The sequence below is a fragment of the Hydractinia symbiolongicarpus genome, chromosome 1, assembly GCF_029227915.1.
Source record: "Hydractinia symbiolongicarpus strain clone_291-10 chromosome 1, HSymV2.1, whole genome shotgun sequence".
NCBI lineage: Eukaryota > Metazoa > Cnidaria > Hydrozoa > Anthoathecata > Hydractiniidae > Hydractinia > Hydractinia symbiolongicarpus.
This window is the reverse complement of record NC_079875.1, coordinates 16370712-16385636: the sequence shown is the minus strand read 5'-3', so window position 1 is coordinate 16385636 and position 14925 is coordinate 16370712. Positions and strand designations below refer to the sequence as shown.

The following is a 14925-nucleotide window of genomic DNA, read 5'->3' as shown; positions in this document are numbered from 1 at the left end:
TCAGCTCATTTAAGGTGTCCCCGGTTTTATGTTTTGTAACAGTGAACGTATCGTCTACTTTTCTTAGCCAAATTCTTGGTGCGTGTAACAATGAGTAGATACTATTTTCTTCTATTCCTTGAATGTAGATTTCGGCAAAACATGGCGACGCAGGTGATCCGATGAAGAGACCATCCGCCTGGTTGTAGAATTTGTTTCCTATTTTTTTGTTGTACATCATTTACATATTCCGTGCATCTTTTACATATTTCGTGCATTTTTTACTTACTTCGTTCCTCTTTTCCATATTTGGCGTGTAAAGCCAACAGCCAGAAGGTGGTTATTTTCGTAGGCTACAATCGTATGCTTAATATTTTTGGAAAAAGTCAGTTTTTAGCTATTTTTTGAAATGACAAAACATCATCTGCTGTCGAATGCTCTGCAGGAGAAAGGCTGCGAAAGTTATGCTTGGGCAGATACGTTGAGCGGGTAAGGAGAAAATGCGCTAGTCACAGGTTGCCTGTGAAGGTTCAGAAAATCGAGAAAATGGATCATGCTGACGTCAGAAAAAATTATCACAGTTTGAGGTTTCGGATCTAACCATATAACCTGATCCTAACTTTAAAGCGCGTGAGTGTAACATGAGGCCATAAGTCATTGCCCATGGATGTTATTTTTGAAATTAGGCAGTCATTATAAAAATTTTTGAACACGATTGTGGAAGATAACTTGGCATAATGAATTGCTTGGATCTAAAGAAAGCTGTGGAGAACCATTTTGAATACACAAACTGAGAACGGCTATTAAACCATTGACTAGTCGGTAGCCCGTTGATAAATCTACGGGTGTGCCCGTTCTTTATATATCGCAAACGTCGTGTTTTCATAGCACGAAGTTTTTCTTGCAGGCAAGCAGAATACGGCTATCTTATGTAATAATACGAAGTGTATGTGACGGTCAAAGTGAATGTGTTTATTTTTTTGTGAAGTCGCCGAAATTTCTTTGAAGTCGCCGAAAAATGCATGTCTAATATGTTAAATTTTCTCACGTTACGGCGCGACGTCAATAATACTACTTTAACGTCAATCTATATAATTATACGCCAATTCCGTGTGTCTGTCTGTCACTTTTGCAAAGTCCATTATATTTTTCATAATTTTCTTTAACAAATTCTATAAAACATCGCCTATAGAATTGTTCTACTTTACCGTTAAAATATAGTATTAACGTCAAAGAAAAGTATATTAAATTAATGAAGCCATTACAGTGCACCTAAAACTTTGAGGGCTAATAACTTGGAAACGAGGTGGTGACGTCAATGCTTTTTCACTGCATGGGTAACTAGGGACCACCTGGGATCAATTTGGGTAAGTTTCCCGAACCTGGGTCCCTAAATCCGTTTCGGAATGGACGGGTTGATGACGTCATCAAAAAACCTTTAAACCTTGATATCTCTGCAACCGTTTGTCAAAAGTACATAATCCTATACATTATCTTCATCAGCGTTTCAAGATCTATACGGTGAAGGCAACAGGTATACAAACTTTTTTTAAAAAAAATTTCGGTTTGGATGGGGTCATTGCTGACGTCAGCAAAATTTTTAAAGCCTTATATATCCTTAGGTTTTTGTCGAAAATATATGATCCTATACATTATTTTGATCAGCGTTTCAACCTCTACACATTACAGGCAACGAATAAACTAAATTTCGTCGGTTTTTTTGTCTAAAAAAATCTAAAACAACCTATTTTTTTATTGTCGTTCTGCTTAAAAGGATTTCTCCACGGGCTTTATTGACCAGTCTTATATAATAATGCGAAGTGTATGTGACGGCCATAGTGGATATCTTCATTTTCCTTTGATGTCGCCGAAATTTTCTTTGAATTCGCCGACAAAATTATGTCTCAAATGTTAAATTTCTGACGTTACGACGCGATGAAAATAACAGGGACCACCTAGGACCAATTTGGGTAATTTTTCCAAACCATGAAGGCAGCAGGTATACAAATTTTCGGTCTTGATGGGGCAATTGCTGACGTCAGCAAAGTTTTTAAACCCTTCCTTATATCTCATTAACCGCTCATATCAAAAGTACATGATCATATACATTTTCTTGATCAGCGCTTTAATCTCTACACAATAGATGCAACGTGAAAACAAAATTAATGGATAGGTTACTGACGTCATCAAAATTTTTATCCTGCCTCAGTGGATTTTTCCATTGGCTTTATCGACTAGTATCTTATATTAAATTGATGAAGCCATTACCATGCACTATGTTTCTTAAAAATTTTGGGGGGGGGTTTTACGGGCCATTGCTGACGTCAGCAAAATTTTTAAACCCTTGTATTTCATTAATCGCTCATCAAAACCACACGATTATATACATTTTCTTCATCAGCAGTTTTTAGTGTGTATTTGCATTGCTGACATCAGCAAAAAATCTAAAACAACTTATTTTTCCATTGTCTTTCTGCCTAAATGGATTACGCCGCGGACCTTATCGACTAGTCTATATAATAATACGCCCGTTGTCTGTCTGTGACTTTTGCAAAGTGGATTATATTCTTCACTATTTTCTTTGACAAAGTCTTTAAAACATAACCCATAAAATTGTTCTGTAATTTTTACAAATTTCAACGTTAAAATAATATTAAGGTCATAGGAATGTACATTAAATTAATGAAGCCATTACAGTGCACCTAAAACTTTAAAGCCAAATAGCTTGGAAACGAGGTGGTGACGTCAATGATTTTTCACCGCGTGGGTAACTAGGGACCACCTAGGACCAATTTGGGGACGTTTCCCAAAATTGGATCCTAGAATCCGTTTCAGAATGGACGGGTTGATGACGTCAACAAAAATCATTTAAACCACCATATCTCCGTAGCCGTTTGTCAAAAGTACATGATCCTATACATTTTCTTGATCAGCGTTTCAAGACCTATACGATGAAGGCAACAGGTATACAAATTTTTAAAACATAATTTTGTGTCTTTTCGCGGGTCTTTGCTAACGCCAGAAACATTTTTAAACCCTTATATCTCACCAACCATTCATCAAAATCACATGATCTTATACATTCTCTTCATCAGTGTGTCGTCGAGCTCTACACAATAAGGACTAAGGATTAACTGAATTTCGTCAATTTGTTTTTGGAAATGCACTGCTGACATCAGTTCTCTTTGTTCTTATTCCAATGTACTTCTGCCTAAGTGGATTTTGCAGTGCAAATTTCTAAATAATTTTTTTTTGCATTTTAAAAGACTTTACTGACGTCCGCCAAATTTTAAAACACTTATATATCCTCTTGCGTTTGCGAGAAAATATGATTCGGCTATTATTAAAGAGACTAGACTGGTTGTACTCTGCGGGCCATCGCTGGCAAATCAAAATATAAATACATAATTACAAGGTTTAAAATATATGTGACATTTGTTATTACGTACGTAAACATGTTTTGAGTCGTCTAGCAAAAATTGCGGAAAGATCACAATAATTTATGCTACCATTTGAACACAAAGATAAAATAAGGCTATTAATAAAGAGACTTTAGCAGTTTATAATACTTGGATTTTGAATTATTTTTTTGTCCTTGAAGAAAAATTACTGACTTTATATCCTTATGTTTAGTTTCAATACGTTGATCCTGCTATGAACCATTGCGAACTTAACTTGCGATGGAAAACTGATGCGGAAGAGCTGAAAACCACTCGAAAAGATATGGATTACTACATTCATGGTCTTGTCACTTACTGTCCCTATCGCGAATGCAATTCGGTAGTTAAACGAGCTGAAATGGAGGAATTCAAATGGGCATTTCGAGTATATGAAAGGAACCAATTAGGTATGATTTAATTATTGTTTTAAGGAAGAAATAAGCGCGATAGAAGATCAATATATGTAAATTTTGTAGAAAAAAGTAGTAGAACCAAGCCAATATCAATTGATTATCGAAATTCTTTAGACAAAGAGAAACTAATTAATGACATAATTAAAACATACGAGAGTCATATGAGTATTATCAAAATTAAAGCCTGCAACGAAAATAGAAATTTTTTTAACTTTGAAGAGGTAGATGACAACACAATCAAAAAGCTTTTTACTAAGTTAAACATAAATTCCTCTCCAGATAGAGACAAAATACCCCCAAAGCTTGTTAGCTAGTAAATATCTGATTGACCCATTGAAAAATGCTATAAACAGCGGCATAAAATTGAATATTTTTGCCGATGGAGCCAAACGTGCGTGCTGGCACAACACTAGCCCTGGAAAAAACATTTACAATATGCATTCGTTTTTCGGGCGTATAAACAGCAAATACGGGCGTATCACAGCATAAATTATCTAACAAGTTTCTATAATCAAAAGAACTTTTCTATTGTCAGAGTTTTTCTGTTCTTTTTTATTAACAAAAAATCAAGCAAAATCGGAGAACGAGAATGAAAAAAAACAGGCTCAGTTATAAAATTGTTCTGTAATTTTTACAAATTTCAACGTTAAAATAATATTAAGGTCATAGGAATGTACATTAAATTAATGGAGCCATTACAGTGCACCTAAAACTTTAAAGCCAAATAGCTTGGAAACAAGGTGGTGACGTCAATGATTTTTTTGTGTCTTTTCGCGGGTCTTTGCTAACGCCAGAAACATTTTTAAACCCTTATATCTCACCAACCATTCATCAAAATCACATGATCTTATACATTCTCTTCATCAGTGTGTCGTCGAGCTCTACACAATAAGGACTAAGGATTAACTGAATTTCGTCAATTTGTTTTTGGAAATGCACTGCTGACATCAGTTCTCTTTGTTCTTATTCCAATGTACTTCTGCCTAAGTGGATTTTGCAGTGCAAATTTCTAAATAATTTTTTTTTGCATTTTAAAAGACTTTACTGACGTCCGCCAAATTTTAAAACACTTATATATCCTCTTGCGTTTGCGAGAAAATATGATTCGGCTATTATTAAAGAGACTAGACTGGTTGTACTCTGCGGGCCATCGCTGGCAAATCAAAATATAAATACATAATTACAAGGTTTAAAATATATGTGACATTTGTTATTACGTACGTAAACATGTTTTGAGTCGTCTAGCAAAAATTGCGGAAAGATCACAATAATTTATGCTACCATTTGAACACAAAGATAAAATAAGGCTATTAATAAAGAGACTTTAGCAGTTTATAATACTTGGATTTTGAATTATTTTTTTGTCCTTGAAGAAAAATTACTGACTTTATATCCTTATGTTTAGTTTCAATACGTTGATCCTGCTATGAACCATTGCGAACTTAACTTGCGATGGAAAACTGATGCGGAAGAGCTGAAAACCACTCGAAAAGATATGGATTACTACATTCATGGTCTTGTCACTTACTGTCCCTATCGCGAATGCAATTCGGTAGTTAAACGAGCTGAAATGGAGGAATTCAAATGGGCATTTCGAGTATATGAAAGGAACCAATTAGGTATGATTTAATTATTGTTTTAAGGAAGAAATAAGCGCGATAGAAGATCAATATATGTAAATTTTGTAGAAAAAAGTAGTAGAACCAAGCCAATATCAATTGATTATCGAAATTCTTTAGACAAAGAGAAACTAATTAATGACATAATTAAAACATACGAGAGTCATATGAGTATTATCAAAATTAAAGCCTGCAACGAAAATAGAAATTTTTTTAACTTTGAAGAGGTAGATGACAACACAATCAAAAAGCTTTTTACTAAGTTAAACATAAATTCCTCTCCAGATAGAGACAAAATACCCCCAAAGCTTGTTAGCTAGTAAATATCTGATTGACCCATTGAAAAATGCTATAAACAGCGGCATAAAATTGAATATTTTTGCCGATGGAGCCAAACGTGCGTGCTGGCACAACACTAGCCCTGGAAAAAACATTTACAATATGCATTCGTTTTTCGGGCGTATAAACAGCAAATACGGGCGTATCACAGCATAAATTATCTAACAAGTTTCTATAATCAAAAGAACTTTTCTATTGTCAGAGTTTTTCTGTTCTTTTTTATTAACAAAAAATCAAGCAAAATCGGAGAACGAGAATGAAAAAAAACAGGCTCAGTTATGATACATTGATTCCGAACAGGCGCGTATTAAAAAACCTTAAAAAAACATTTTCGTACAAAGTAGATAAAGGTTAACTTAGCAATGTTACGTTAGAGAATTTTAGCGATGCGCCTTCATATTTGATTAATCAAACAAAGCTTCGATGAATCAAACAGATCATAAGGTCGAAGGACAACATTGTTTTTCCAGAGCGTTTGGCTGTCGGTTGGGAAAGAAATCGTCCTCGTAAAATTTTAAACTGCAACATTAAGGCCGAGGTAAACCAGTCCAACATTTCATCCAGCATACATTTCTTGTTGTGTTGAATGAACGGTCAAACTTTCAAACGTTCAAATGTTGGATGAAAGAAGTACCCACAAACCTATAATCCTACTTCATCTAACATAAAGTTTTTCATCCAACATTTTATCCAACTTGGGAGAAGCGTGCTGGATGAAATGTTGGATTGCATTACCTCGGCCTTAATGTTGCAGTTTAAAATTTTACGAGGACTATTTCTTTCCTAAACGACAGCCAAGGTTTTGTTCAGGTTAAATAAAGTGTAAAATTGATACAAAGAAAGAACAAGTAGGTTTCGGACGAATCTGTCATAGAAAAGTTCACGTCAATACGTCTAATGGTTAAAGATGATTTTTTTATCATACTGTTTATTCGTATCAGAAAAGTCAAAAGAAAATCGTCAAAAATTTCAATTCATTTATCTAGCTAATCCGCACTTATTAAAAATTAGAAAAAGCTGTAAGTAAAGCTAGCTTTCCTTGCTTGTGTCTTAAGTAGAAAAATTTAACTGTACAAAGACTAATCAAACTTTATTCGAACTACTAACCTCATTTATCGTTCATTTTGCGATGGTGCCATATAATTCCAATTATTTGTTGTTCTTTGTAACGTAATTACATGTGCTTTTATTACATAACACCAAATCTTAAATGCACAACGAAAAACATTTTCAGTTTGTTTTGTTTTTCACAGTTTTATTCGAATGAAATTTTCGAAAAGATTTCTTATGGAACAGTTTTCTAAATATATGGGACAAACACCTCAAGCTACCCAAGACAAATTTAACACAATTCAATTACCGATCACCCATTGATTGCATAATTGGATTCGAAAACACCTAGTATAACTTTCTAATATGCCTAGTACCTGGAAACATTGTTTCATTGACTTTATCTCATGTATGTATATATTTCTAAGTTTTTATGTTTTAAAAGTAATAAATCATTTTTTAGATAAATTCAAGCAGTTCCGCATCAAGAATGTGAACAACGGACGCTGTTGGGATGTACGAGATGGCGATTACCAAGTCGAAGCACACACTAAGTGTCAAACTAAATTCAAATACACCAGTGACAGTTACATAGTTGATGCAAACTCTGGCAGAAAACTTCTGACCTATGAAGTTATAAAGGACAAAAAGTACAGTTACATAGCACACGTATCAAACGGCAGACAGTTCTATTATACAAGAGACAAACATTTTGTTCAGTTTAATAACAAAGATTCTTTGTTTTGCGTAATGGCAAACGCAACCGAGATATTCCGAATCCATAAGAATAGACGATTAACAACAAAATGTCCGTCATGGTATGATGTGGAGCCAACTATAATGAAGATACTGGAAGGTATTACTAATTACAGCTTACTTTTATCTTTTTTTGCGTAGCAATTTAAGACCATTCTTTGCTTAAAATTTCTCTAGATTTTTTATTTTTTATTCTGTCTGGCTATTAGTATAACAAGAAGCTCTAGAAAGGTACGTCACCAGGATAGCACTTTACAAGCTTACAAGGAACTGAATAACCTCAAAAAGTTTTAAAATTTTTGGTATATTGACTGGCTTTATCTGCCATGTTCTACTGTGCTTCCAAGAAAATTTAAAATAAAATAGATGCAAAAGTTAGAGCATTAATGTAAAATGAGGTAAACGTTAAAATCAATGAAATTATGGGTACCAAATATATATACAGATAGTTTTACTGTCACTTTGTGCTGTTCGCCCGTCCTTAAAATATCGCATTCTGTGTTTCCATAGCACGGTGTTTTTCTTGCGGACAGACAGACAGAATAAGGCTATTAGTAAAATAAATATTAATAAGAGGATTTAAAGCTAAGTATTGTGATCCACATTTTTTGTTTCATTTTTATTACTTAATCTTTTTTAAAATTCTTGACTTTACCTTTACTTTCTTGTTTATGGCATCAGGTTGGGATGATTACAACCTTGACATGAGATCTGTACTCAAAACAATAACTCCACTTGGTGAAACTATTTTTATATGCAACCCTGGAGGCGACAAGTGAGTGAGATACCTTTGTCATACATACTATAGGCTGAAAATTTAAAATAAAGTTGGTAAAATTGTCGTTGGGTTCACTTCTTTTCCTTCGCGTGGACCATCGTGACAGTTTCCCGCCAGACCGATCCTGGATTAGGTGCGAGACGACGTATATCTACATGGTGACAGGCGGCACGTGTTGCTTTAACTGAGATGTTATCTTGTACGTTCTGCTACCAACCACAAACAAAAAAATGAACAGTGCTACCACATGTTGTTAAGTACGCTACGCTATCAAGTTTGTCAAATAAATTCACACTTTTCAACCATTTTTGGCTATGCTATTGCTAGTAATAAACGACAACTGTTTAACGCTTCAGTCAAGTATTCAACTACGAGTTCTTTACGCAAATTATCCCACACAAAGAGTCTTTGTATTCAGTTCTATTTGATATCAATTTAGCCGAAGCATTGACAGTTTTTTGCATCAATGGAATCTATTCCCAATACATCCACACAATCATTTAGTATAAATTGCACTCTTTTGCCAAAAACAGCAAATGTTTTCATTTAAAGAATACTCATGTTAACCATGCCCCCAACGTTTTTTGCACTACCAACAAGCTTAAATAGTAATTTTGCACGATAGCTAAAACTAGTACCTGCACTACATTTTACTACGACCCTCTTATATAACGCAATTTTGCATCTTTCCATATTCCACATATCAATTTAACTGTTCTCCTGAAAACAACAAATGTGTTCATTTGAAGTATAGCCACGTAAACTATGCCTTCAGCGTTGCTTTGCACTGCCAACAACCTCAAATAATCATTCTAGTTCAGACTAGTTTCATCCAGTCACTAATACTGCCAGTGTCTTATGTAACGCATTTTTCTACCTTTTCATATTTCACATAAAGCTTTCACAAGTTTCTCAGTTACGTTCAACTTCTCATAATTTTCTTATGACTACACTGTAAAGCGAAATCTTTGACAAACTTCGTTTAAAGCCATCTAAATGTCTCCACTCAATTTTTCCACCCAACTGATGCACTATTTGTGCAAAAATTCGTCAAAACCGTCCCTACTTCATTACTAACTTCCATCTGGGAGGCGGTCGTATCGGAAGGCGGGCGTATGGAGAGGCGGGCGTATCGGGTGGTGAGTGTTGGGTGGTGGGTAGTGACAGGTGGGTGGTGAGTGGCGGGTGGTGAGTGGTGAGTGCTGGGTGGTGAGGGCTGGGTGGTGAGGGGTTGGTGGTGAGTGATGGGTGTCACTTTTTACGGTCCTTGGTTCTTACACCTAATCTGTCGTATATTCGAGTCACAATGCCACAGTCACAAGGATAACACTCACTCCCTGCCACACATATCGCATGAACCATATTAAGTTGACCCCACATCTAGTCGTTTGCCCTCTCCTATGAACCGTCCTCTGCCGTCCTTTCGCAATACAAACAACTTTACACAATCATTTACCCATCCACCGAAGCTCTTTTGCTACACACTAACACTACGATCCTCTTATTGTATAGCACAATTTTCCACCTTGGAGCATCAAGAACATAGGCACTTGTGCATAACAACATCTCCTACCTCTTATATCACCAAGACACACAGCCGTACTATTTATTCCCACATTTGGACGCAATCATTACGTAATGATTTCACCTTTCTTCAGAAAAACGAAATGTTTTCGATTGAAATGTAACCACATAATCTATGCCTCTGCCGTAGTTTTACACTACCAACAACCTCACATAGTCATTTGACCCATCAGCCGAGGCAATACCATCTACACACTAGCGCAACGACCTTCTTATTATATAGCACAATTTTCCACCTTTCGGCATTAAAGCTGGGGCTTTGGAATTTTGCGCCAGGATCGTGGCGTACATGATCTATAACTGCACGAAACATTTTAAATAAGCCTTACCAACTACAACTTCTTTAGTAAGAAATGTTCATTTGCATATAAAGCATCTAAAAGTAACAAAAGCGCAACCTTAGGATGCTAAATTTTTTTTTACCATTTTCGTCATTTTTGCTTTAGAGGGTGAATTACAGAATTTTAAACTCTTAATAACTTTTCTGCAAGTAATTTATACACCCATGTTTCTTATTAAATTTTCATTCTCTCTCGCCATATTCTACAAAACTGCACTTTAAAATTCAAAAGTTTTACATTTTTTTTTGCGCCCTGCCAAAAAAAATTTAATTTATAGGAGTTTGACTGGAAAACGAAAGATAATTATCTTGGAAATGAAGCCACCCACCACCAAACCTCCTTAGCCAGTTTTCTTAGTTTAATTTCTGGCATCATTTCCACCTTATCCATACCATGGTTTAAAAATATTTAGAAAAAAATATCTTGTTATGACAGCTTAGCTACAAATGTGAGTTCGACTGTGACATTGAAACGGCCAGTGACGTGTCACTGATCGTTACCGGAAACAGAATGTGACGAGTAACCATACGTTACTGGTCACGTATTGTTGGATTTCTTTGCTATTGTGATTATCCTTTTCAAACTTTGCTCGGAAATCTTCAAAGTTTTTGTCAAAATAATTTATAATACTAGAAAGAGAAAGACTTTTCTGAGCAGATCTGTCTTCTCTCCGTCTTTTCTGACCTCTTGGTACACGTTCGCCACTAGACATGGTTTCTTCTTTGTGAATCGTGTAACCCGTACGAATAGAATTGACTTGCAAGTAATATTGGGTGGGAAGTTCTATTTAAGCATGCGTTAGCAGGCGCATGCGTATCCTGCCTCGATTACTACGAAAATAAGTGACAATAACGGTACCTTTAGCAACTAAAAATAAGATCCAACGCCGGCAAAAAAATAATAATTACAAATGATGTCATTATTTGCATACCATTATGATACATAGAATTCTGAAAAGGGTTCCAGTGGATTGAAATCTTCAAGGTGCAGTCTTATAGTCAGTTTTTGAGCAAAATCTCTTCCGCTTTTATAGAATATTTTCGTAAAATTGTGTCTAAATTGTTTAAATAATTAATTCTTTTTTTGACATTATAGAGGAAACAAGTACAATTGCTTTTATTCCAACAGCAGTGGCAACTCGTGGACAGGTAAATTCTTTGGCTGTTGATGTAAGGCAGATAAGAGACAAATAATTATATATTTTCGTTGCCAATTTCTGCTCATAAAAATATCACATGTTACAATTATAATCACTATCATCACACACAAAGACTTTTTATGGGCAAAAAAAAATTACAATTTAAAGTGTTAGCTTAAAAAAATAGTTTTAATGAACCAGTTTTTGATTATTCGCTTTTTTAACAACCTATATGAAGTGATGTACCAAATTAAAGATTAAAAAACGTATTGAAAATGGTTGAGGTATTGTTTCTCGTGATATTGTCAAAACAATAACTACCCTTTCCACAAAAGCAAAAACGCCATACGTAAAGTGGCTGCTTTAAATGTTTGCACATAAAGTTATGGAAACAATTCTCCTTCCTGTTTTTCTTGGAAAATAAACAGCTTTATATTTAAGGGTTCACATAAAGAGGTCCGCGTATTTCTTATATCAATTAACAAAACGGCGAAAATTTTATTATTTATTTTTTAAAGAACGATTATTTAATTCTAAGGCTCATTTGAACACACTTTAAATAGAAACGAAATGATTTCCAACTGTTAATAGAATGGTAACTTAACAACACACAAACAAATCTTATACTGTGAAACTTGATGAAAGCCTTTGATCTCGTGCTTTCTATTTTACTGCACAACAGCATCTGTTGAATAAACTTTTTCAAGTTCAGGATGTTTTAGAATGTACCTACGTGCATTATTTAGCGATGGATGCTCTCATTACAAATATCCGCTTCTACTCACCTAGTTCCGAATCTGTTTACGGAACAATGAATAGGGGAAACGGTTACTTTCAACTGTTATTGGCAGACGGACGGTTCACACATGTAAAACCTCTAAGTGAAGTTGACTACAATGCTGTGTTATCACAAGAAACCAACATTCACACGCAGCCATTCAACAATGTTAATCTTACGGAAGTTAGAGTTCAAAGTTTGTTTGGATCAGATGTTCAAGGTAGTTTTTCAAACATTGTGTTTCAAATATAATGATGCTAAGCTTTGTCAATATTTCATTGCTATCCATTTTTTATTTTATAGTTTCGTCACATGGAGTTCACCTTATGGTAAATGGTGTCCTCAAGAAAGCATTTGTATGGGGATATTAAATGTGTGGTGTTAAGTCGATTACGATAACGGTCTATTTCACATTTCGCATTGTTTAACAATCCAAATAACGGAAATATCGTGCACAAAATTACTGATTCTACTTTAACCACGTTCGATATGAACGATATGAACGTGGTTAAAGTAGAATCAGAAATTTTGTGCATGATATTTCCGTTATTTGGATTGTTAAACAATGCGAAATGTGAAATAGACCGTTATCGTAATCGACTTATATGGCGTGCTGTATTTATTTCTAACCAAGAAAGTTAGCACATTTTTTCTTACAGACATTTTAAGCATTTTTTTTTTATTATTTGTGATGTGAAAGTGAAACAGTATATTACTGAATAGCCATTGGTTCTGATTGGTCTTTTACTAAGGTAGCTGATATCTCTGCGACTGACCTTCTTACACCTGTTACTAAATAACAAAGATGATTACGATCATTGCCCGTCGATGACAGCTGTAGCTGTCGAAACGTAGCCTAGAATAAACTCGCTTGTTCATGACATGATAATATTTATATTATTCAATGACTAAATAACCAATTTAGATAAATTTCATTAAACATGTTTTTCTATAAGGACTAGGCAAAAAATGCCCAGTTGTCTTTACCGGGGAATGTCACGAAGTTCTTTGCTAGACAATGCACGTGGATCAATTTCTATGAAAATCAAATGATAGACACGGCTGAAATGATAACGCGGAAAGTCAGTTGCAAAGAAAGTAGAAGAAGAAAGTAAAAGCTTTTATTTATATGATTATTGATTTTGGAGATTTATAAATTGTTCTGTGTGTTTCACATCAATTTAAGGTTAAATTTGCGTCACTAGTGTTTTGTTTTACTGTGTCTAATTTCACTGCACTTTGTTACACGCTATTTAAAAAAGAAACCAACGATTAAAAGTTTCTTAAATTTTAAGCAACTTTTACCAGGAAACGTTTCTTAACAAGTTTCTTAATTGTCACAGGGATTAATAAGAGGGAAATTCAATCTAAAGCTTTATTTTAACACAACAAGGAGAACTTCATCAAAGACATGGCCTTTCTCGCTTTTATTCCAAAATGATGTCCGTTCGGTTAAAATTGTTAATTGATGGGAGCCATGCGTAAAAGAAGTCTTGTTCTTATTTTTTGGCACGCGACTAGTTAGTTTCTTGCAAAGTGGTTTCTTGGTAAGAAAAAAAAGTGTATTAAGAAAAAAGTGGAAAAAAGTCATTTTCTCTCAATATTTATGAAACGTGGTGTTTTGGAGTTTAATAAATTTAACATTTAATTGAAAAAACAAAACAAGCAAGCGGGAAGGGTAAAAACATCAATATTTGAAAGTGTATCATAACTAAAGAAGATGTAAATTTTAACGTATAATGTAAGTATTAAAATGCTTTATAAAAATATAAGAATAAAAACCATCTTGCAGATAAGGTAAATTGACCTGATATGTAGAAATAAGATGTGGATATAAAGTACGTAAAATTTTTAACACAGCTCATCTGGACAGACCTTTTTGGACAAAATTTATTTTAAAAATGGTTTTCTTACATAATTTTATCTTTTTTTGAAGAAATTAACAACTTACCGAGAAAAATTAGGCCTTGGCAATCAAATAAAAACTTTTTAAGTTTAAGGATTTTTGAATGTTTACTGTTATTAATCATACAACTTTGTAATACGAGTATTATGTAATTTACTCTAATTATATTATTAGACGAATTTGTTAACGATATTTATTTTCAATGTTTTCTTTTATTACTAATTTTTCACTGTGTATATATACTTAAACACAAAAAGTGGGTTTTACGAAAATGATGGTATATTATGTTTGCTGTGTATTGCATGTTATTATATTGTATGTTTACTAGTCGTTAGCCCGTGGAAAAATCCACGGGTTCGCCCGTCCTTTTTATACCGCATTGCGTGCGTCTCGCTACCTGCGCAGCTAAGCTACCATTTTGCGTGACAGACAGACGGACGGGTGGACAGACGTATACGGGTATTATAATATAGATAACTCTGGGAGAATTGTGCATTCGTGAATATTAAAATTGGCTTTAGATCCAATCTAAAACATTTATAAGAATAAGTGTTAATAAGGCCAATACAAACCAAAATAAAAAACAAAAAAGATTTTTTTCAGAAATTTAATAAAACGTAAGCCCGTGATAAATTTGGCTGTCACATATTTTTCCTGCATTTTTTTGGTGCTTTTTTCCCGCCTAAACTAATAGAATTTACGAATTCAGGGTTATTACTATGAATATATGCGCTCTTCGATTAATAACCTCCCTGGTTTCTAAATTTCGCGGAGATGGCTGATGCTAGCATGGATCCATCCATT

General features: G+C 34.4%; 1 protein-coding gene across 1 annotated transcript; it reads left to right on the top strand.

Moving 5' to 3' along the window:
- Nucleotides 1–3199: 3199 nt before the first annotated feature.
- On the top strand, nucleotides 3200–14574 carry LOC130643169 (uncharacterized). Its single transcript, XM_057449572.1, has 7 exons — nucleotides 3200–3826; nucleotides 5238–5451; nucleotides 7304–7696; nucleotides 8278–8371; nucleotides 11395–11447; nucleotides 12184–12435; nucleotides 12519–14574. The coding sequence occupies exons 2-7, from the start codon at nucleotides 5259–5261 to the stop codon at nucleotides 12584–12586; spliced, it is 1053 nt and encodes a 350-aa protein (XP_057305555.1). The 5' UTR covers nucleotides 3200–3826; nucleotides 5238–5258; the 3' UTR covers nucleotides 12587–14574.
- Nucleotides 14575–14925: the final 351 nt, after the last annotated feature.

Excerpts from the sequence above, each read along its gene's own strand:
- LOC130643169 (XM_057449572.1), top strand. The coding sequence starts at position 5,259 with ATGAACCATTGCGAACTTAACTTGCGATGGAAAACTGATGCGGAAGAG. Across the intron at positions 5,452-7,303 it reads ATATGAAAGGAACCAATTAG|ATAAATTCAAGCAGTTCCGC; the intron begins GTATGATTTAAT and ends ATCATTTTTTAG. Across the intron at positions 12,436-12,518 it reads GTTTGGATCAGATGTTCAAG|TTTCGTCACATGGAGTTCAC; the intron begins GTAGTTTTTCAA and ends TTTATTTTATAG.